Source organism: Typopeltis vanoorti, chromosome 20, assembly GCF_054136105.1.
Source record: "Typopeltis vanoorti isolate ZY-2024b chromosome 20, IOZ_Tvanoo_1.0, whole genome shotgun sequence".
Classification (NCBI taxonomy): Eukaryota; Metazoa; Arthropoda; class Arachnida; order Uropygi; family Thelyphonidae; genus Typopeltis; species Typopeltis vanoorti.
In genome coordinates, this window is record NC_143568.1 from 29,049,665 (window position 1) to 29,073,267 (window position 23,603).

General features: G+C 35.0%; 1 protein-coding gene across 1 annotated transcript; it reads right to left on the reverse strand.

The window, feature by feature from the left end:
• Positions 1–6,202: 6,202 nt before the first annotated feature.
• On the reverse strand, positions 6,203–17,757 carry LOC150095312 (astacin-like metalloprotease toxin 1). The gene is made up of 10 exons (XM_090410409.1): positions 17,658–17,757; positions 15,195–15,227; positions 14,508–14,548; positions 14,083–14,158; positions 13,831–13,948; positions 11,110–11,285; positions 10,354–10,578; positions 8,009–8,146; positions 6,493–6,740; positions 6,203–6,341 (listed from the first exon to the last, which is right to left on the reverse strand). Exons 1-10 carry the CDS (start codon positions 17,731–17,733, stop codon positions 6,252–6,254), a joined length of 1,221 nt encoding a protein of 406 aa, XP_090266535.1. The 5' UTR covers positions 17,734–17,757; the 3' UTR covers positions 6,203–6,251.
• Between the last annotated feature and the right edge of the window lie 5,846 nt (positions 17,758–23,603).

Genomic DNA, 23,603 nt, shown 5'->3' on the forward strand with positions numbered 1-23,603 from the left:
CAATTATATTTTATGCTGACATAAATTACACAAAATGAGAAATCAGATAAAGCCTTTTATATACAAGTATAGAAATCAGATAAAAATATGGAACTATCTGAGATTTCCGAAACACAATAACCCTTTTCTGAAATACACAAGATTTTATTGTACTGGAAGAAAAAGAGGTGGAGAGGGTAGAGTCTTATGTTTATCTGGGGCAAATCAAAGTATGAACAAACAGAATGAATACAAAGCGGGTTAGAGCTAAGTTTGATGATTTGGGGAGGATGCAAAATATTTTCAAAGTGATATTCCCATTAGTTTGAAGTGGCGAAATCATTCAATCAGTGTGTCTTACTCGTACATATGACAATTAAATCTGATATTTAACTTCACACCCTGAATGTTACCCAGAAAAGAATGGGAAGTAATTTGCTTGATGCCACACTTAAAGACGGGATCATCATCAATTTCCTGATTTTACCCCAAGGGGTGTTCAGGTTACTATGAAAGCACTACATGATTACATTTACGTTTGTAATAACCTCCTATCAAAAATATTCCTACAGATAAGTCTGTTTACTTGTCATCTCACCAATATTGTCGTATCTAACATTTCATACTTCTACGGCACTTCTGACCGTATCAATTCACCTATATCTTGGTCTTCCTCTGGGTCTCTTTCCTGCCATCTTGGGATAAAACACCTGTTTTGCTAACCTTTCTTCGCCCATTCTATTTAAGTGCTCAATACCACCTCACATTAGCTCTTCTTGCACATTCTTGAATGCTAACAGTCAAATTTCTTTATAATATTTTCATTTTTAATATGATTGTGCCATTAATGCCATCGGGTCACTCCCCTAATTTTTCTCAGAACCCTCACATCTGTGATCTCTAGTCTTTGATCAAGGATGTTATTTCTAACTCAGCTCTCAGATCCATAACTTAAAACTGGTTTGAACGCTGTCTTGTATACTGCTAGTTTGGTGTTTTGGCTAATTTCTCTTATTTCGTAAAAGTTTATTTTACTCATGCCAGCTTTGATTATTCTGTTGTCTATTTCCAAATTTAATTTTTCATCTTCACTAAAAACTGTGCTTAAATAGCTGAAATATTTTACTTGTTCCATTGGTTCTCCATTCAAAATGCAGATAAAGTTCTCCATGTTCTTACTATTTTCATAATTTTATTCTTATTTTAGTGTTTTTATTGCTGATTTTCATGCCACATTTGTTACACCTGTTATTCAGTTTAGTTAGGGAATCCTGGAAACTTGCACCAGATGAGAGGAGTACAATCATCTGCATAAAGCAAAGAGCTAAGTTCGATATCTCCAATTCTAATATCAGGTTTAATGCCACCAATTTTAATAATATGATCCACATAGATGATGAATAATAATGGAGATAATGTGTATCCTTTTCTTACACCTGATATTACAGCATACTATTTTCCTGTATTCCCGTTATTATTAACTACAGACTTACCACTCAAATGTAGACTATGTATTGCTCTGTATAATGTCTCCTTTACCCCATATAATTGTAGTATTTTGAAAAACGTTCTCTGGACACCTTGTCGTATGCCTTTTCCAGATCTAAAAAACTTAAGTACAGATCATTGTCCTATTCCCATGACTTTTCAACTATTTGTCGTAAACAGAAAATCCGATCGTCTATTTGGACTGAATCCAGCTTGTTCTTCTTCGAGCTTCACAATTTTTCTTAGCATCTTTACAAATATGCTTTTCAAGTATGCTCGGAATATCTTTTGATTTGATAAGACTGGTGTACAGGACATCATCAGTTACGTTGTGCATTCAAAATAGAGATGAGTTGGACACATTGCAAGGTATAACAACGCATGGTGGCCTAAATTATTTTGAGAATGGAGATCTGTGGGTGACAAAGAGCAGGTGACAAGTTTGGCGTTGTTGGATATCTGAAAACAGAATAGGATGGGGAAAGTTGGGGGTGACTTTCGTCCTGCAGTGGAGTGATTCAGGTTGAAGGAGAAGAAAAAAATATTCCAATTATGTGCAAGCCATACGAGACTGCTGATATAATGTATTTGACTGATAACTAGGACTCATTCCACAATCTGTTAAAAGCTCAAATACCTAATTTCTATATTAATCTTCTCTGTATTTGTTTTAATCTTTTCTAGTATCTATCTGTTAATATTATTATCCAGAAGAAACTACCAATTTTATTAGGTCATTATTATGTCGTATTCGGTTATCTACTGGCAATATCAACAGTCAAAATCGAATACATCATTCAGTTTGTTTTTATTTATGAGAAGAGTTTGCGATTGCTTTATAAGTGATGAAAGACATAATAGTGGCTAACAAGATCACATATGGAAAATTCATTTTAAATGGGCTTCGGGAAAATATTGAGTTTTATTTATTTATTTGTTTAATTATTTTTCTACGTAATGTTTATTGTCAAAACTACATAAAAACTTATATAAAGAATTCTCAGTCGGGAAACAATAAATTTTGAATTGAAGACAAAAATAATAATAAAAACAAGACAGGTACTACGTTTTTTTATGTTTCTTTCTCTTCATTACATTTCATGTTGAAAATCACTGTGTAGGATACTTTTAACTTCCTTTTAGCTTTGCTTTTAGATTTCCTTGACTGGAAATCTCCCACACTTGCAGTTGCAGATTATTCGATACGTGTATGCATAACAGCTGTTTCATTTCTCATGTTAGTGTGATAATCTTCGCTGTCCCGCATAATTCAGATAACTGCGCAGTGCTCTATGGTTCAGATAACAGTCTCAATAGAGTATGGTTGTCACCATTTTCGTGTACCTTCGAAGAAAAATCTGGTTCTGAACATATTTTAATTTTTGGTATTCTAGACGGTATTCATAGCTTGGTCACTCCAATCGAGGGTGACATATCATTTTATGATTGTGCTATGGACGCACTCCATAGGTGTTTACAGGATCATAGGAATAACTTACCTTATATTAATCGTGTTAATATATGTTCAATGTTATTTCGGATAGCTCACGATGGAAATGTCTGAAAAATGACTCAAATATGGTGGAAGAGCTGCTTCATTGGCTTGCATGCTGCCTTTTCTCATTCAGAGGGTGGTAACTAATGTGGTAGGAAGGCCAAGCAGTATTATTTTTGAAATTGGAATATTTTACGTGCTCTGAGAGGCTCCAGTATTGTTGAGAATTTATAATTTTGGAGGAAAAGATAGGTCTCTTAATCCAGCATTACTTAATGGCGAAAACCTAATCGCAGAGGTAGAACAGTTTTATATGCGGATTGAGAATTAATTACCTCATATTGTTTTGAGATATTCACTAAAAGTAAACTATTTTCTTCATTTAAATTACTCACAGTTGTCTGATATACATTCTATACTTCGAAACTCATTTTGTTTCGACTAGACACCGTGTTTAGATAACGTAACATATACTGTACTATATTTCCAGTGAGTTGCTTTGCTGGTTGTTGTAAGTGGCGACATCTTCCGGATATATTATGCATGTCAATAGCAATTTCAATGTATTCATGACGATGCGCTCCCTAGAATTTAGAAAATTAGTGACCTCCCCGGAGGATTGGGTCCATTCTTAAGATATTACGATACTCATTTTCTTCTGTTCTCTTAAATGAAGAAAATTAGTATTGAAATAGGGGAAAATATTGGTTGTTAAATATTTAAAATTAAACGGGGAAATATTAATAGTAAAAATGGAAGGGGTAGATACAGGTGTGTACTTCGCGCGATGTCAGAGAGATCTTTAGAATTGGGGCTGACGGTTTGTATAAATGTGTCACAAGAAGGTGCGGGATCACGTGTTCTCTTGATGCCTCTTTCTCCACTCTCTACCATGAAGTATTGTTTTATAAATGAATCGTCAGCAAAATGTGAAATCAAAATTGCAGGTGATGAGTTATCTCTTTCTCGGCATTAATTATTGTGAAGAGTGTTGGCAGATTACTGTTAAATGCGCTTTCACCACATTTAAATCGATAAAACCATTCGAATGCTTATATATATTTCCATATCACGCATATCCACATGCTATTTTCAGTAATGTTTCGTTTTAAAAAAAAAAGCAAATTTTAATACAAACTTATTGCTAGGTATACTTTCAGACATCGTAAAAATCGCCAAGAAACAAACTCATTTAGATTTATTGACTTTCCAGAGAATACCGATAATACGATATGCTAAACTTGCACAGAATGTTTTGGTTGTCATACATATATCAGCTGCTGAATTAGAAACATGTTTAATTCTGCGGTTTCCGTATAGGCATGCAATTACCATCACCAATCCTCTTCAATTCCCTGCGTATAGTTACGTGAGATATCCGGTAGGGAACAGTCTTCGTTAAATGCTTCGTTAAACGCCTGCTGCACACAGCAAGTTCTGTTTGTCTGTACAAGCCTTCTTAGACGATGGTGATCTCGTTCCAGTCTGTCTTAGGACCACAGTTGTGCCTCTTAGACAAGTAATGTAGGTTATTTTTCTACTGATTAAACAACCAAGATATCTCATCTTTTAATAAACCAGTCATCTCGGCTGTTTTCAAGATAGTGGCTCTAACCAGACGAGCATCCACAATAAGCCCTTAATCAAACTCCGAAAAATCCTGTTTTCCCCATTAGGACCAACATTATTGACGATTACCCAGAGCACGTAACCTTCGTAAGAGATGTTTGTATACATCTGCGTAAAGACTTATAATTCAATGGTCGGTACGTGCATTAACGAGCGCAGTGGGAAATATCCAACACATTACTCATAAGAATAGTTTCAACAGATTTAATATTGGGGAATTTCAACAGAAATTCCCCAAATTTCTTTAAATCATGAAAATTACTGTACTGTGTTTACTTTTTTTCTCCCGACGTCTAGAGTTCTTTGGTTTGTTACGTCTCTGCTATAACTCCTATAAAGTTCTTGTTATACATTCGAGAAAATCAGTATCCAGGAATAACGAATTAGTTTGTTAGTACAAGAAGAAAAACAATGGTGTGCAACATTCAGTATTCGATACGTTATTAATCGAATGCTATCAAGGCGTGGGGTGGGGATAATTAGAGGCATGATATTGTAGATAAACAACTAGGATATAACAAAGGGAATTTGTTAATATAACAAAGGGATTAACATTTGAAATCTCTTTCAAATGTTAATCCATTTAATTAAATTGAATCCACTGATATGTGTGTGTGTATAAGAATTTTTTTCAATACTAATTTTTTAATTTATTGAATTTTATTTTTTTTTAATTATTAAATTTTTTCAATATTTATTTCTGCGAAAAAGTTGAAAGTTCCTGTGGGGCATAACTGTTTTTATATAAGTCTTAAGTCGTATATGCCTCTTTATTGATTTAATTACATGTAAAAAATAATTTTTAAAGGATAAAAAAAGGTATGATCCCTTGGGGGAGAGGTATGATCTGTAGGATTGGTAATGACACTTTTCGAATTTATGTTTCTGAAATATTACAATGATTTTTGCCAGAGGCCATCTTCCAGCATCCAGTTTATTGAAAACAGAAGGCAATATGATTACTTTTTTATGAGTTTCTTTTAAGTCCTACGTTTTCCTATATAGCAACAGAAATAATTATTTCTTATCTTTAAACCAAAGATAACATACTTGTAATGCAGATCCTATTCGCCCCTACTAATCCTGTTTCACTGCATGACTTCCGTGCTAACAATGAAGTTACCCACTCCTAACAAAAACGAATGCTAGTGATAGCATTCAGTTTTGCTAGGCGTGGTTGTACATTAAAAGGAAATGAGTTCGCTTTAATGTATTTTTCCATAATAGTAAGTAGCTTAACTAACCAGTTAATATAAGATTATATAATGCATTATTTTTTTCTCCAGTGAATTAATTAAATTCCAGTTCTGTATAACCTTATGTAGTGTTGGCTTTATTTTAAAAATAATTTTTATATTTTTTTATTTGCAAGAAAATTTCATGTAATGTGTTTGTAACCATTTCTATTGCTTTCAACGTGAAGCCACCGAACTCGTAATACGTAAACAATCAAAATGCAAAACTCTTAAAGTTGAATAACTCTCTACTATCGGATAGAAACACAACTCCTCAATTCCAGTATAAATTGTGTAAACGGGAACATATCTTGATGCTGAACGTGTTACTTCATTATTTGACAAATAATAAAAAAAGAGAAAAACAACAAACCCATTTTACTTAACACACTTCTTTTATTTACGATTATTTAGTTGGGTATTTTTTAACAAGGAAAACCGCTCACGACAAGGTTGTCAATGGCAACTGTTGCAGACACCGCCTGGCGTTGTTGAAGATATGATCTGATGATAATCTGAAAAATAAAATCCAGTGTTTATGAAATAAAAAAATACACGTTTTCGTTTTTGAAATTAAACTGTGAGGCTTATTCCTGAACTGAATATTTTACTTTCCAATTATATTCGTTCAAGATTTATTACAAAAAGCCAAATAAGAATACTTACCAAATTTGTATCTCCGTCCATAGGTAGCGGGGCAGAAATACGCTGCCAATTATTGGGAGTTTGACGAGACGTATAAACGTCTTGTCCAGTTAGGCCATTGAACACACTGAAGAATATTGCAGGATTATTATGATAAAGATCAAATTTTAGACATCCTGTTCTTGTCCACTGGTTTTCAAACCATTGGGATGCAATAGCAGCTCCCTCACCAGGGGCAAGACCTTGGGTTTCAAAATACAAATACTTGCCTACAGTGAACAAAAGAAAAATTGTAGAGAAAATATTTAAAAATTTAGATAGCAATATTTAAAACTAACTGGAGATGTTTCAAAAAAGTCTAAAAGATCATCTCTTTACTTCTAATGGTAATTTTCAGTAATTAAGTTAAGGGGATAATAAATCCCTCATTATTTCAAAGCCGAATAAAAAACTCGAAGATCGAAATCTAAGAGTTTCATGCGAACTTCCGGCGAGTCCAAGCGTAAGTCAACACCTGGTAGTACAACACTAACGCCCTTAACTTAATTTACGTCGCCGAAAAAAAATAGCCTCTTAGCTCTTTATTGTAGTAATTTACAGTAATGTTGATTAAGATAATGTTGTTTACTTTAAAGATCTGTTATCTATTTATTAAATCAGAATACTATTAAATATATTAATTAAATAGATTGAATGTAACCTTACTATTTACTACCAAATTTACGCCAATGAAAACAAACCTTATAACCACCCACCAAGCAGCATGCTTGGCCTCCTTTGGCAGAAACAATTGCTTGCGCTCGTCTTGGCATTGACTCAACTGGACCAGTGAAGCTGATCTGGGGTATTCTAGACCAACCAGACAGAATAATAACCAGAAATCACCAATCGAGATCTTGATAGACGGATGTTGCTTTCCACATGATCCCATAATCATTTATTCGATAGAATGATTCGAATCAGAAGAATAAGTTGGCCAAAGGATATCAGGGAATGCTTGAATATGCTTTCCGAATCTTGAACAATGCTGGCCTTGTGACACGGAGCGTTGTCTTTCTGACAGAGTCCAGATCCATTGGGGTATATTATCACCATGTAGGGAAATATCTGGTCCACAACAATCCACAGGCAAGAATTCCCAGTCAAAGTGTTTCCAATGATGTCCATGAGAACAAAACCATATCTGGATACAGCAATGAGTGGCCTGTTTCCGGTCAATTGTGCAGTCTGGTTAGCCGGAAACAGGCTGGGTGGTCATAATGCCTTGGCTAACGAGTTTGTATTACAGAAAATTTTCTATACATCTATTTACACAATGCGTAATAAATTCTGCCAATTTTACAATAACTAAATTCCTAGTAAAATTAATATATTCGAGAAGTCCTATTATTTTAAGGAATTTTTATTTTATTAATAAGGAACATTTAGGATAATATAAAATTTATTATTATTAGCAGATGATAAGAAGTAACTTAAACTTATAAGGATGTTCCATCATAAAGGAAAAAAGCAAACTCTTAAATAAACTATAATTTACCTGATCGTCCTAAGTCAGCTTTATTTCCATGTCGAAAGTCAAATTTTCCATTACCTGGCTCGTGTTCATAGCCGCACCTGTCATTTTCAAAATTACAAGAGAGATCTGGCATCGGAGGGGGATTTGGACGAGTATAACCTACGAACAAAAAATATCACAGACTAACATACATTTTCTGCAGCAAATATTCTAAATCGTTTGCTAGTTAGATGTTGGGCATAGATGGCCAAACATTGTAATAATTATGCAGCGAAAAAAAGTTTTAATATTCTGTCATTCGCTCTCAACTCGACTTGATTGGCTGAGTTGAGAGTGAATGTTTCAACCAACAGGCTTGGAATGTGGATCCTACTAAAGAGTTTGGTGCTTTTTCCGGCTTATTGGAAGCCTGAAGTGGGTTAAAAGTTCTGTTTGGTCTCCAGTGTTCATCCCATCAATGGTACTAAAGTGCTTTAGTTTATAGCCTTTCTTGGGTATGGTTCACATAAAAATGTTGATTATATACAACTCTGAATATTTGGTAATTAGTTTAGAAATACTCGTGTAAGTCACACAATTGTATTAAGATTTTAATAATGATATCACAAAAATATCAACGCAAGTGTTACTGTTTAAATTAGCATGGCCAAGAGGCCATACAATGCTGTTGGAGGTGAAGAAGCCAACTTCAGAGTTATTGAACTTTGAAAGAGAATATTCTATTTTACTCTTTAAAAAAAACGAAAACGTATAGTTGAAATATGACTGATTAACCACATAATTTCTGACAAAGGACATTTAAGGAAAACGGGCAACACTCTATTATAAATTTATTGTTGCACTGGAATAGAGAAATAAATGGATTCAATTTGCATTTCGTCTTGTTGTTCACGCATGACAGTGTATGTTCTTCCTTGAATCATGATTTTTGACATTATCAAAGTGAAAGAAAATCAGAAGCATTACAAAAATTATAGTCTGCATTATTATGCTTTAGGTGCTAGTATTACTAACGTATATATTTTCCTCAATTTCAAACATTTTAATAACATGAAGTTAGTGTTTGTAGCCTGTTCCATCTTTGAATCTACTGCAGTGATATATATACATTCATGGGGAAAAGAACTTCCATATTTGCTGCTCCTGAGAGCTCCTGGATTTAACCCTTAAATGTACTATCGTAAAAGAAATTTAAAATTTAAAGCATAATTAATGAAAGCAAACGGAGTTTATAATTCAAACCCGAATCATTAATGTTTATACTTAAATAAAATGCGATATCTTCGATTTGATATTATCTCTGAATACGAAACACCTGTAGTTTGTGTCTAATAATAGGCATTCATGTAATGTACTAAAATTGCCTCGATTTGTATATAATACCATTGAATCTTTATGATCAAGAGTTTAGATGAAATTCAAGGTATTACGATGATGTACTCTCCTTTAACAGTGATTCGCAGTGCATGCATCACAGATCATTTCCAGCGTGACCTCGAAATTATTAGCCTGTTGGTTACTTATTTTATGAGATATATAAATTTAGATGTCTTTTTCGTATTCAAAATTTCTTTCTGTTACTTAACTATAGGTATATATTTATATTAGTATGCATATTTTTGTCATTACTTGTATCTATTTTTGCGGTCTCTCGCAATTCTAATTTAAAACTGCTTCAAATTCAATTGATAGGATGTTCAATTACATCATTGTACAAACCCCACTCTTTTGATGATGTCTAAGATAATTTCCATATTCGCTTATATTGATTGACTAAACTTCCCAATTTCTGAGGGTTACTGTTTAGAAACTTCATTATTCCCAAAATTTTTGAATGCAATCAGAAATAAAAAAATATAATAATTTACTCACTGAAATTTCTGTTGTATTTTGCTTCTAATCTCTCTGACTACAGAGGAAGATCTCTTTCCCCTAATGAAGAGAGGGGTTGGGTATACGTCTCCCGTGCTAACCCATTCCATCACGGAGAGTGCATATTTGTATGTATGAATGAAGAAAGGACATAACGAAAATTCATGTCCAATGTCCGATTGGAGCCCACAGCCTTTTGGCTAATGAGCAGATACGCTCACCACTTGAAAACTCAATTAGGCAGAGTTTCTATAATAGACCACAAACAGTAATGATTTGAATTGAACAGGACTATTTTAAACCTATAGCAATTTGCATCTTTTCTTTGAAGATTATGCATCTTCAAAGAAAAGATGCAAACATCTTCATAAATTTACAGTTAATAATTTTCGGAGATCTAAATAGGAATGGAACATTAAGGAAACCTTGTTACTATATAGAATATATAAATAATGCTGTGTGTATACGACAATTTAAGATTCTAATCCGCTTACCTGGACACTGGTAGAGTCTGTTTACTCTTCTAATATCGCTGTCACTCAGTCCCCTTTTTTCAATGATGATGGGTAATCTTTGTCCATTTTTGGCGTCCATAGTATGCAGGCGACCATCCTTTGAAAATGCAGTGTTGTCATACAACATCACGGAATCGATATCAAAACTCTCACCTAATTGATTTTCATCGTATGGTTTTCTTTTGTCGAAGTTATGAGTTTGGTCTGAAACAAAATATCACACAAAGCAAAATATAACATCGTTGCCAAGAATAAAATTTTAATTAGCCATAAAGTTAAAAAAACATACATTATGAAAAATAAGTAAACGAAATAATTAAAAAAAATAAATTATTATTACTCGAACACAGAAAAAAAATGTTATGATTATTTACAGTTAAACAAAAACATAACAAAGGCTATGAGATGATTGTGTTTATCCTCTCAACTGTTTGTGTTCATCGGCATCTTTAAAACTAGATTTTTTTCTATAAAGCCGAAAATCCCGACAGACAGCATCCAGTCTAAACACATAGCAAACCATCAGGCTATTACAATGCAGTATGACTTGACTGGCAATAGATACACCCAGTCTTCTTCTCTATGATGACACGATAACAAAAAATAATGAGCAATTTTGACACAAAATATTTAGTATCCTTAATCGTGATATTGAATTCTGAGTATTAAATAAAGGCTGACTTGATATCATTTAAAATTAAAGAAGAAATCTAGACTAAAGACAAAGTAACTTACTTGGCCACATATTATCCCAGTGAATTGTAAGATATTTATCTCTGTCTGATCTGTTTTGTTCGTGATCAAATCCAATGGCATGTCCAAGTTCATGAGTCACAGTTTGTCTATAGTAGCACCCTTCAGTAAGTGACAAATCCTGTACTCCCCCCTGCATACCAAGAGCCGAATAACATCTGTAAACAGGAAAATTTTTACTTAATCAACAACCCTATTTACTGCTTGTTTTATTTCGATAATTTCTACAAAAGGAAATACAAAAAGAAATCTCTAAAATATTTCATAGAATTAATCTCGTGTTTAATTTTCATCATTCCCTTATGTGTGTTAGTTTCAACTGTCACTCACAGGCAAGTAAATTGGCCTTGAATAAGAAAATGAATCCTATCATCCACTTATAAGACCGTCCTCCATCTTCTGAGGAAGATCTCCTCTATACTGAATGTGCTACGGAGCTATACTGACCGAGAGTCCGTAGCTCAGGCAACATAGGAAGGGACTCAACAGTCCTAGGATGGATGGACGAGTAGGATAGGATTGTTGTTAGACTTCAAATCCAAAGTTCCTTCCAATCCACAAACATTTCAGTTAACCGTTTGAATCAATGATGCCTACATCTAATCGTTATTCATTGCTAAGTTTGGAACATTTCTTTTCAAAGACTATTTCTATAAATATAATAACAATTGTAATGTAAACGAGAAAATGTTATTATTATAACCTAGTACCTTAGTGAAGTCCCAGGACTCATTGCTGGCTCCTTCATAAGCCACATACACAATTCACCCAAATCTACTTCAACAGGAGCGAAAAATTTCGATTTTTTGTTCCTGTTGAAGTAACAGGAACAAAAACACTTCGTGTTGGGTACATGAAGTATTACTTCGTGTACCCGAAGATAGCAATGATACCTTTTGATCATAATGATCTCGGTTCGAATCCCATTTAGAATCTCAAGGACCTTTATAAGAACTTTTCTATTGAAAGTGAGTAAGCTTGAATTTTTCATCGCATTGAAAAAACATTTAACAGCGAGATAATTCCTACAACTAACCGGCGTTGTTGGAGTTAGGGATTCATCATCATCAGCCATTATCAATCCACTGTTGGATGAAGGCCTTTCCAAGATTACGCCAAAACTCTCTGTCCATGGCTATCTTTTCCCATGTCAGTCCTGCAAATCTGATGATATCATCAATCCACCGTGATTTAGGTCGGCGTCCTGGTCGTTTTTTCTCTCATGGAATCCAATCCAGTACTTCTTTTGTCCATCGTTAATCTTGTCTTCGAGCAATATGCCCAGCCCATTGCCACTTCAGATGTTTCACTCTTTCCATTAGGTTAGAGACTTTGGTTTGGTTTCTTATCCACGTATTCCTTTTGTGATCCAGTCTTGTGATACCAAGCATACTTCTTTCCATACTAAATTGTGTTGTTCTTAATTTTTGAATTTTCTTTGCATTCAGTGTCCATGTTTCACAGCCATATATTAATATAGGAAGAATACATTGGAAGAATACATTCTTCAGGCATAATTTGAATATTGAATGTAATTTTCCAAATGCTTTCCACCCAAGCTTCGTGTGTTTTTTTAATTTCATCCATGATATTTTGTTCCATTGATATCTGTTGTCCTAAGTATATGTAATGATCTACTTGTTTAATTTCCTCATTATTGATTTTTATTATTTCTGGTTGGACATAGCTATTGAACGTAACTTGGGTCTTCTTTAGGCCAGCTGTTTTGTTAGCAATTTGGAGTTCATGGATACGAGTCTGTAATTCATGCGTAATTGAAGTAAAGATAACTATATCATCTGCAAAGAGTAAATGGCTTAAATTGCTTCCATTTATCTTCAGACCTTTCCCTTCTTAATCAAGAAGGTGAATATTTCTTCTAGGCACGCTGTGAATAATTTTGGAGATATTGTGTCACCCTGTCTTATACCTCTCTTTATTTCCACAGTAGAGATGTTTCCGTTGAAATTAATTGCTGCTGTGGCATTGGTGTACAATGATTCGATGATCCTGAAGTATGGCTCCTCCACTTGTTGGTTTCGTAATGTTTTATGTGCACAAGTTTTTACTGAATCAAAGGCTTTTCATAATCAATAAAATCAAGACATAATGGTAACTAATATTCAGTGCTTGTTCTTTTGGTTGTGGTAGATCTAGAGTCACGCAAAGCCTATATGAGCCAAGACTTTTGTAAACATTGTAAACCACAAAAAATGGGTCGGTAGTTTTTGAGGTTTTCTACTTCACCTTTTTTTATGTATCAGAATTAGGATAGCCTTCTTCCCATGTTCTTGGTAGATTATTTTTCTTCAGGCATAAGGCAAATAGTTTTGCTACGATTTTGTAGATCATTTCTCCACCTTCTTTTAGAAGTTCAGCTATTATAACTCCATCCTCACCTGCAGCTTCTCCATTTTGCAAGCTTTGGATGCTCCGCATAACTTCTTCTGGTGGAATCTGTGGTACTTCACGCATTTCTTAGTCGTTTTCTTCTTCATTAAATTCGTCATCTTGATATAATACTGAGTAAAATTCTTCAATTCTTTTGTTGTTGGCGTGTTGACGTTGTTAAAGTTAGGGATTACTATAACTTTTATTTAATTAATTAACTTCATTTGATTAATATGAGCCTTAGATCGTGATACTAAGGGAATGATGGTAGTAACTACAACGAATAAATTTCAAATTTATCTATATATTTACCCTCGTATAGGTCTCATTAAGATATAGTTTTTGTCGGCTGGAGTTCTCTCTACAAATCTGACGCACGTGTTGTCATGGTAATCTGCAATGCCTTCCATTATGATCGGTTTGTATTTATCTAAAAATGTTAACATGTAAATTGTCAAAATCATCGACTACTGCTGAGCAAAGTTTACACATTTTGCTTAAAAATTTTAACTTATTTATTGATTGACAATTTTGCACGTATTGAAGAAGAAGAAATCAACGTACTAAGTGAAGAATGGATCTCATATGGAACTCTTTTACCAGGCCAATATTTTGCAGGATTTACAATCGCATTTCTGTCCTGGAAATATTTAATTAATTTAAAATAAAAAAACAGTGTAAGAAAGGTCGATTTTTTTACTTTTTTATAAATCTTTTTTGATGTTACTTTTAACACAATTTACAGATCAAAGAAGCTAACGATGTATAGCAATAATAAATGATACATTTTTTCATTATTTATAAATCGATCAAAATGTTAAACTACAATATATCCGAATTAACTGAATTAAAAAAAAGAAAATAGCAAAGCAGCTGCAGGTCGACTGTGGTTTAAATCTTTAGAATGATATCGAACGAATTTTGGTTCTATTTAGATAACTTAAAAAATACATAATTTAGTTTTCTAAGTGGGAAATATAAATACTTACAGCATAGGGATCAATTCCTGTGATGTCTCCTTGATACAAGTCTATAAAGAGAAAGATTTTATTCCATTATTATTAGAGTTAAATGATCACCCCCCACACCCACAGGTTCGTTTTTCAACATCTGTTTTAAGAGTTACGTCATATATTATCATTATAATTGCAAAATTTTCTTCTTTATGTTGACCATCGTAGAAAGTTTATTCATTTTCTTTTAAAAATTTATATCGTGTTGAATCATTTTGAATCAAGAAAGGTATTCCAGTTCTAGTGTATAGTCACATTAACTGGATATCCCAGTAATGCAACTCGTAAATAGCATAACGAGGTGACATCACTGTGAGTAAAGATCAGGACTCTGGTCTTTACACACAGTATGGCAGTAAGATCGCTGGTGGGATCCTCAAATCTTGTAGATAATGAAATACATTAAAGTGAAGATAAATCTAAAAAGAATCTGAGAAAGAAAATAAGAATACAAATTCGTGTATTCATCTGAGCATCTTTGCTTGTTCAGCTATTCATTCAATTGTTTTGATTTAAGATTTATTCAAATTTAACTCGACTAAAAATTTACTTAAAACTGTTATGTATTTTAATTCACACAGAAATTTATGAAATTAATTTTGATTTGATTATGGACAAATAGCATGTTATAAATTTTTTAAGAAATATTATCAATTTACTTACTAGCAGTTTCCATTGCAGATTTCATCAAGTCAACTGAAAAGAAAATAAAAAAATAACATTAATTTAATAGAATATCCATGAACACATAAATATTGTTCCTACCACTACTGCTGCTACTACGCCTACTTATTTTTTTTAATCAATCGAAAATTTTATTGTTCAGAGATACATACTGTTTGTAATGTATACATGTGCACATGTGTGTGTGTGTGTACATACTATTGTTTTTGACAATGACAAGGTTTATTATCATACAGAATATTTATTTATATACAACATATTTTCCGTGCAATACAAGGATTCAATACAAAATGCAGTCTTGAATTCTTTATAAATATAATTATACATTTTTAAACTAACTCAATATTTTCCCTCAAATTTACATATGAATTGGCAAGAATGTGAATACAATTCACTATCCGATGGAGTAATACAATTCACACTTTAATAGTAATAATAATAATCGTGGAATGATTTTATATTAATACACATAATTTTTCTGCATTCTGTCTTTTGTTTTACTTTTTTTGTAAAACAAAAAAGCAAAACATTAATACAGACATTTAACTTCTCTACAAAAATTCACTATATAAGTTACTGAGTACATTCTCTATGATACACGACTTGTTTGTTTGGGTGGCATTTCTGCATTCTTTTTCACGAACCTTCTGCAGAGCTTATCTGAGGAAGATAATAGATGGCTGTGGTTTCGTGGTTATGTTTCAGTACCCGTAGATTTAACTCTTTATACGTGCGTGGGAATTTATATATGAAGATATATGTAAAATTTGAAGGGAGAGGTTGGGTTTGGATGAGACGTATTTTTGTCTTTGTAATGGTGTTTGAGAGGAATTCGTTATATTTAGTGTGTGTGTGTGTGTGTGTGTGTGTGTGTGTGTGTGTGTGTGTGTGTGTGTGTGTGTGTGTGTGTGTGTGTGTGTGTGTGTGTGTGTGTGTGTGTGTGTGTGTGTGTGTGTTAAACAGAATGGGAGAGAGAACAACAGCTCCTTCTGAGGTACTCCACAAGTTACCGGTATCCTCTTTGCTGCGCGCTGATGTGCAATGTGCTTTCTGTTTTTCATGTATGCTTTGAACCATTGGCGTAGACCACCTCTGATTGCAATATATGTTAGTTTGTTCAACAAGGATTTGTGTTAGTGTGTTAAACGCTTTTGTTAGGTCAATAAAAAACGACTATACTATTCTGTTTTTATCTAACGCAGTTTATTAGGTCCGTGAAATCTTCCGGGAGTGTTGCTGTTTTTTTATTTTTATTTTTTTGAAAGACATATTGTGGTTTTGAAATTATTTGGAATTTTTCAATGTATGTGGAGAGATTGCAATATATGATAATAATAATAATCATAATACGTATATGAGTTTTATACTGTTATTAAATTTAATAATACTTGGGAAAATCCATAATCACAACAGATTTATTTGAAAATGGAAAAGTGCTTAATGGACAAATTTCTCTTCCCCCATGGTAAATTAGCATGATGATGTATCATATCACTAGTAGTAGTTCCCACGTAGTAACTACTTTACTATGTGATTATTATAGAACTAGGTGATTTCTCATTACCAGTCTTGTCCAATAGTATTTTACGTGTGTAGATCTGGGTGTTTACTTAGCAGTTTGCCTGCTTTCATTGATGTTAAAGCCAAATTAAGGAAGAAAAGTTTCCGAGTATGAGACCAGCTAATTCATCTTTGATTGAAAATCCTTGATGAAGGTTCTTTGTGTCATAAACAGAATTTGAACTCCGGTCTATCCAAATCAAATGGCTCCCTCGAATCCTACTAAGCTACAGCTGCTCTAAATTTCTATTAACACTTTATTGATTACTGGTAAACAGCACCACGGTATGTATTTTGCTACAGATGATAAAATATAAAATACTTCAGAAATCCAGTCGTACTGTATCCAAAACTTAATCAGCATTGCTTTTGTGCTAGTTTAAGTAAAAAATTATATTAAAATAAATACTTAAAATCAAGAGATTTAAAGAACAACCCTGTACCGTCCAACGACTGCTTTGTTAGGTGACATCATCTAGAACGAGAAGAATATTTTAACGTCTTTTCTACTAAAAGTTCTTGAGCCAGTCTTTGAAAACTAGCGAGATTTTTCTCACAGAACTCGTGAAAACATTCTGTGAAGGTCAACCAAGAACAGCCAGTCGAACAGCGCTCTACTGTTGGATTCCCACGTGATTTACAAGTAACTAATTCACATAAAGTTCTATTTACAACATATAAATATAACAGAGGTTTGGGAGTCCCTAAATAGTATTCGTTCTATATAGTATCATTAACGTTCAACGTTTGTGTCTTACGCTTCTACCACAGTCATGTATAGATCTCGCAAGTTTTGCCACAAATAGACATCAAACTGCTACTGTTAATCATTGGGATCTTTTCAATAATTCTATCCAAAATACATAAATGTAAAAGTCTTACTCTCTTCTTGGGAGTGTTGTTGTCCATTCGCTATCAGAACCACCGCTGCGAACAGCAAAACGATTTTATTCGCCATCTTCAGAACTTAAGATGTGGAAACTGTCGCGTTTACTGTTGAGAATGACGATGGCTTCTATTTATGCCGTGCTAGCATCGACAGATTAGAATAGATGAAGGACATCGCAGTGAAAAATCTTCGCTTTTTGGAATAACAACACGTGGCATTTTTCTCACAAAAGATTATTGTGTGAAACTGCCTTGTACAGGTCAAAGGTCTTCGCAGTTATTTCTAATATATTTTTGAGAACATCCAACAACATGTGCTTTCCTTCTCTTTTGATAAATGCCACAGATAAAAAAAAATTCTGTAAAACAGTAATATTAAATACTACAAATAAACTATACGTAATAATTATCGTTAAAAACCATACAGTACATCGTTTTAACAGAGTAACACTCCACTTAAATTCAAACTATTAATTCAAATTATTAGTTGAGGTGAATCACACTAATGCTTTAAGAAAGTCTGTAACTGAATCGATATCAACGAAGCCTTTTGGCTGGAAGGGCCTGGGTTCTAATTCCCTCTAGTATTTAAATACATTTTATTATGATGACGAGTTTCTCGATCTCATACGGAGGTTAAATGGTTTCCTCCTCTGGGAAACCGGGAGTTTTTGTTCCGCAATCAGGCAAACCGGCCATGAACTCGCTGAAAAATATAATGTATGTGTAGGCCTAGTCTTATGCCTCCTTAATAGCATAAGCTCTTAATGTTTGTAAGCATCACGGATCTTATTCTTCAATTACATAAAATACCTAAGTGAATATGATTGATTTTTATGTTCTCTACCTCCCCTCAAAGTCTGTACGTTTTTGCCTTTTATCCTGTTGAGTGCAACCACGTGACCCCTTTGCCCTCAATTTCCTTTGAAGGGATGTCAAGCATCTCACTACGCCAGGGCTGTCCAAAATACGCCCCGCGGTGCGATTTTGTGCGGCACGCCAGTGGGTTTTGATTTTCACGAGCGAAAAAATAAAATAACAATTTGAACAGAATGCCTATCAGATATTTTAATTCTATCACTAATCGATAATCTCGACGTTGATCATTTTATTTGGTGTTTTTACATCACTATTATTATTACCATTATTATTATTAGGGAAACTCCAAGGAGTCCTAAGACTCATCGAGGGAGGCCCTAAATATCTCATATCAAGAACAACTATTCGACATTCACGCAGTATCTATCATACGCCTTGAACTCATTTACAGTGATGGCACCCACAACAAACTGTGGCAGCTTATTCCACTCATTCACTACTCTCCAAGTAAAACACCTAGCTCTAACACCCTTGTTAACTACACTCTTGCTCAGTTTCCATGGATGGCCCCTAGTTCTCCCAACACCTGTTCTGAAAAATTTCATCTGAATTAATCTTATAGAAACCCTTCAGTAATTTGAATGTCTCAATCATATCACCCCTTTTCCGCCTATCAACCAATTTCTGTAACCCACAGATCTTCTTTTGGACATAGACCAGTTATCATCTTGGTCACTCGCCTCTGGATCCTCACAACCTCCTCCCCATCAAAAAGAAACCTACTTGACCAAATCTGGGCACAGTAGTCGAGATGAGGTCTTATCAGGCTCGATAAAGAGGACCAATAACTTGCTTATCTCTGCTCTTCAAAGTATTCTTCAATAACCAAGAGATCTGATGAGCTGATTTAGCCACTTTTGCAATGTGCCCCTAAACATCAACTCTATATCCACCAACACTCCCAAATCCCTGCCCTCGTCAATCTCCTGGAGTACAGTTCCACCAGTGTGGTATACTGCTGCTAATCTTTTCAACCCAAAATGCGTAACCTTACGCTTTGCCATATTAAACTGACATCCATTCTCCTTAGCCCAGTCTTCCAATCTATCCAAATCATCCTGCAAAATTTTGACGTCATGTGCATTCACTATTGCTCTACCCAACCTTGCATCATCAGCAAACAAATGAAGAGATCCTCTCAGATCCTTTCCTATATCGTTAATGAACAAATTAAATAGCAGTGGTCCAAAAACAGAACCCTGTGGCACACTACTAGTCACAGGCCTTCCTTTGGACTCTATTCCGAAATAAACTACTCCCTGATATCTCTCCATCAACCACCCTCCTACCCATCTCACCATTCCCATATGCTGGATTTTAATGATTAAAATTCCATGTGGTATCCTGCCCAAGGCCTTAGCAAGGTCCAGTAGAATCACTGTAAACCCATTACCCTTATCCAGTTCAGCTGTCACTGTGTTATAAAACGTGAGCAAGTTACTGAGGCATGATCTACCCTTCGCAAAACCATGCTGTCCCCCATACAGTATCCCATTATCATCTATCCAGTCCTGTATTTTGCTCTTGACTTCTTTCTCCAAGACCTTGACAACGACTCCTGAAATGCTGATTGGTCGGTAATTTCCAACAGCAGTCTTGAAGTCTCGTTTATTTTTCCCCTATTTCCACTTCCTTGGGACTAACCCAGACCTGAGACTCAAATTAAACAAAATAGTCAAGGGTTCTGACAATGCTTTTGCCGCTTTACGTAAGACCCGAGCTGGTATACCATCCACTCCCACAGATGTATTCACATTAAGATTTTGTAATATACTATTCACCTCCATTTCATTCACCTCAATTCCTGTATAAGCTAATTAGTTCGCTTAGTAATTTTACTATTTCAACGGATTCAGTTACCTCCCTACCATCGGCATTCCTTAAAATCATTCTGCTGTATACATATTTTCTTTTACTTGCAGCATATCGAAAGAACTGTTTGGGATTCTCTTTAGCTTGCGTTGCTAATTTCCTTCCATAATCCGCTTTTGCTTTTCTTACCACACTCTTTACCCTTCTGGCCTGCGCTTTATACTGTTCGTGTGCTGCCTGCAGGTCACCTTTCTCCTTAAATTCCCTCCACAGTTGTTTCTTTTTTTGAGCTCATGCTTAATGGTGTTATTCATCCATTTAACCCCTACTTGTTTTACTATTCGGACCCTAGGTATACAATCAGCCATAACCTCCTGTAAATGCTCCTTGACCACTTCCCATGCTCTATCGACGTCCAGCCCTTGCAGTTGTACATGCCATGGCACTGAACCAAGCAATCTCCTAAGCTTGTTATACTTACCAGCCTGGTAATTCCACATGTACCCTGTCTTAATCGAAAATTCCACACCTTTAGCCACCTCCAAGGTAACCCTATGATCACTGTCACCAATTGGTGGCAACATGGTCATATTCATTATAGTCAAATTCTCAGATGCAATTACCAGATCAAGCACTCTCGAACCCCTGGTATATGCCATTACATGCTGTAGTTATACCTTAGCAACTGCATAAAATCCAATTCCTTCCTCCCATATGTCCTCTACTCCCTCCAATCAATGTTACCATAGTTGAAATCTCCCATAATAATTACCTGACCTCTACTCATTGAGTCTATTTGCCTATACATGCTATCTCCATCATCTATTCCATCGACTGGTCTATGACAGCATCCAACTGTATATTTTGTTCTGCTGACCTCAATCTCACGCCAAATAGCCTCAAATGAGCTCTTTTCACTATCCTGCGATACAACTTCAATTCTCCTTGGCTGCAGTTCATCAGCTATCATCAATAACACCCCCCTCCCCCCCATTTGTTTCCTCTGTCCCTCCTGAACACACTATACCCTTCACATTCCATCCCACTAGGTATATCATCTTCTGTCAGCCAATGCCAATAACCTGTGGCCAGGAAGAGCCAACCAAGACCAAAAATTCTTCCTTCTTGTTCCTAATACTCCTGGCATTAGTATACATGAAATGCAGAAGCCTGTTAGTCCCACCCTATCTTGATGCCTTGTACAAACTATCTGATTTGTTGTTCTTCGTATTCTCGGGCATATTATACACATTCTTACACGCAACTGCCTCACTGGTGTTTGCATATCCACTCCCCCCTCCCTCCAATAGCTCTAGTTTCTCTGATTCTGCATATCCACTTTCACTTCATTCAGCAACAATTTTTCCAGTCTCCGAACACCAAATCCATTCAGATACAAACCATTCTTCTTGTATAAGTCCTTTCGCCCGTCAAACTCACTCCACACATCCACAAACTCCACACTCCTCCTCCTGCATAACTTACGCATATAGAGTCATTCGCAATTATGACCCACCTTCTCAGCTCTTATCTGTTATACCGCGGAAACAGACTTACTATCTTAACTCTCTCACTCTTTCCTTTTGCTTCCTCTAGTAATTCCTTAGTCCTCTCTCTTATCAACTTTTTCATCTTTTAAATTCTTCGTTCCTGCCACTACTATCATTTCGTTCACCCTATGTCTTTGTACTCTAATAGCCTCACTTACATCATTAATTTTTGCACCCGGAAAGCATGATTGTGTTAAACTCTCATTTATTACACCTTTTACTACTGAATCACCATATAACACTCGCTGCTTAATTTTTCTTTCACTCCCGATCATGCTCTCGTTTTTCGTATCACCCATTTGCTTCTTTCTGTTAGTTGATCCACTCGGCAGACATTTTTGCAATCGCTCCAGCTGCCGCTTCACCCTAGGTATCACTCCGCGCAACTGAGCAATCTCCTTCATTGCAGATAACTCTTCATTTTTTTTTAATCAGTTAAACTTCTCTCGCTGTGTACTTTTACTCTCACTTTTAACCTCCCTCTCAGTGCTATCTGGTGCTACACCCCAATTTTCTATCGCATTATGACTTTCATCTACTACGTCAATCTCGCGACCAGAGACAAACTTCAAATACACTTTCAAACTTTTATGACACTTTCCCACTACTATCGCTCTCAAACCAAACTCCAGCCGCTCTTGGAAAAGCATACAGACGTTACACTGGAAGAACTCAATTTGGTTAAATTTTTTAAACAAAGACAGCGATTTGGACGCCATTGCCTTGCTTCGCATTGGTGCCATGCGCTACGCATCTAACGTATCTTATCAAAATACTAACTTAACACTAATTAAAACAACCTTTTTAAGCTAAACAGATTGACTCCACAATATATTATAATTCTAGCACAATTTTTAAACTAATAAAGCTATTTTTTAGAACTAAATAACTTATCTTTCGCATCTCTTCAAACTCAGTCCTATCACTATGTATCCACATGTTTTTCAGATATCAGATGCGTCGAATAAGCGTTCATACACTATTTGGTTGCGATGCGCATCCTCCGGGTGCTCACAGAGAACGTGAGCGCGCGATTAGTGTTGTTCGTTTGTTCAGCAATCGAGGTTGTGTCGCTGCTGCTCACCCAATTACTAGATACGCATTGTGATGCAGCCCTCAGATAAATCCTTTTTGTTTTAATGCAGCCCTCGGATTACCTAAGGTTGGACAGTTACGCACTACGCTATGAATGATTATCGTACTTCGTTCTGAACGACGTAAATATTTTGCTAACACTTATTAGCATCGCATTCCAACAGAATTTATAGAATTTACTTGGATTATTCTTACTGAATTGTATAATTTTATATTTAAATTAGAGTTAGCGAAATAAAAACGTCCGCCAGCATTATATGTTGATAACGCATTATTAACATTTATGTTGTTTTTATGACATGCGTGAAGAATAATTATAATATTGTACCATTCTAATTGTTTAGTGCTCATAGGTATATGGCAGTATTCTCTGTTTCTAATGTTAAATCAAGAAGGTGTTTATTTTCACTTGTTAAAGCAAAGATTCATTGGATTCTTTGCTGGCTTATTTTTTTAATCAGCAATCAATTCTTACACAGCAACACCCAAGCCAGAAATTGTCGCTCTTTAAGATTATAGCGATTACAAGTGGTTAATATGATGTCAAGGTACTTGCCCATAACAGACCATTGTATGTTATGGATCAATCACCACAAAGAAAATA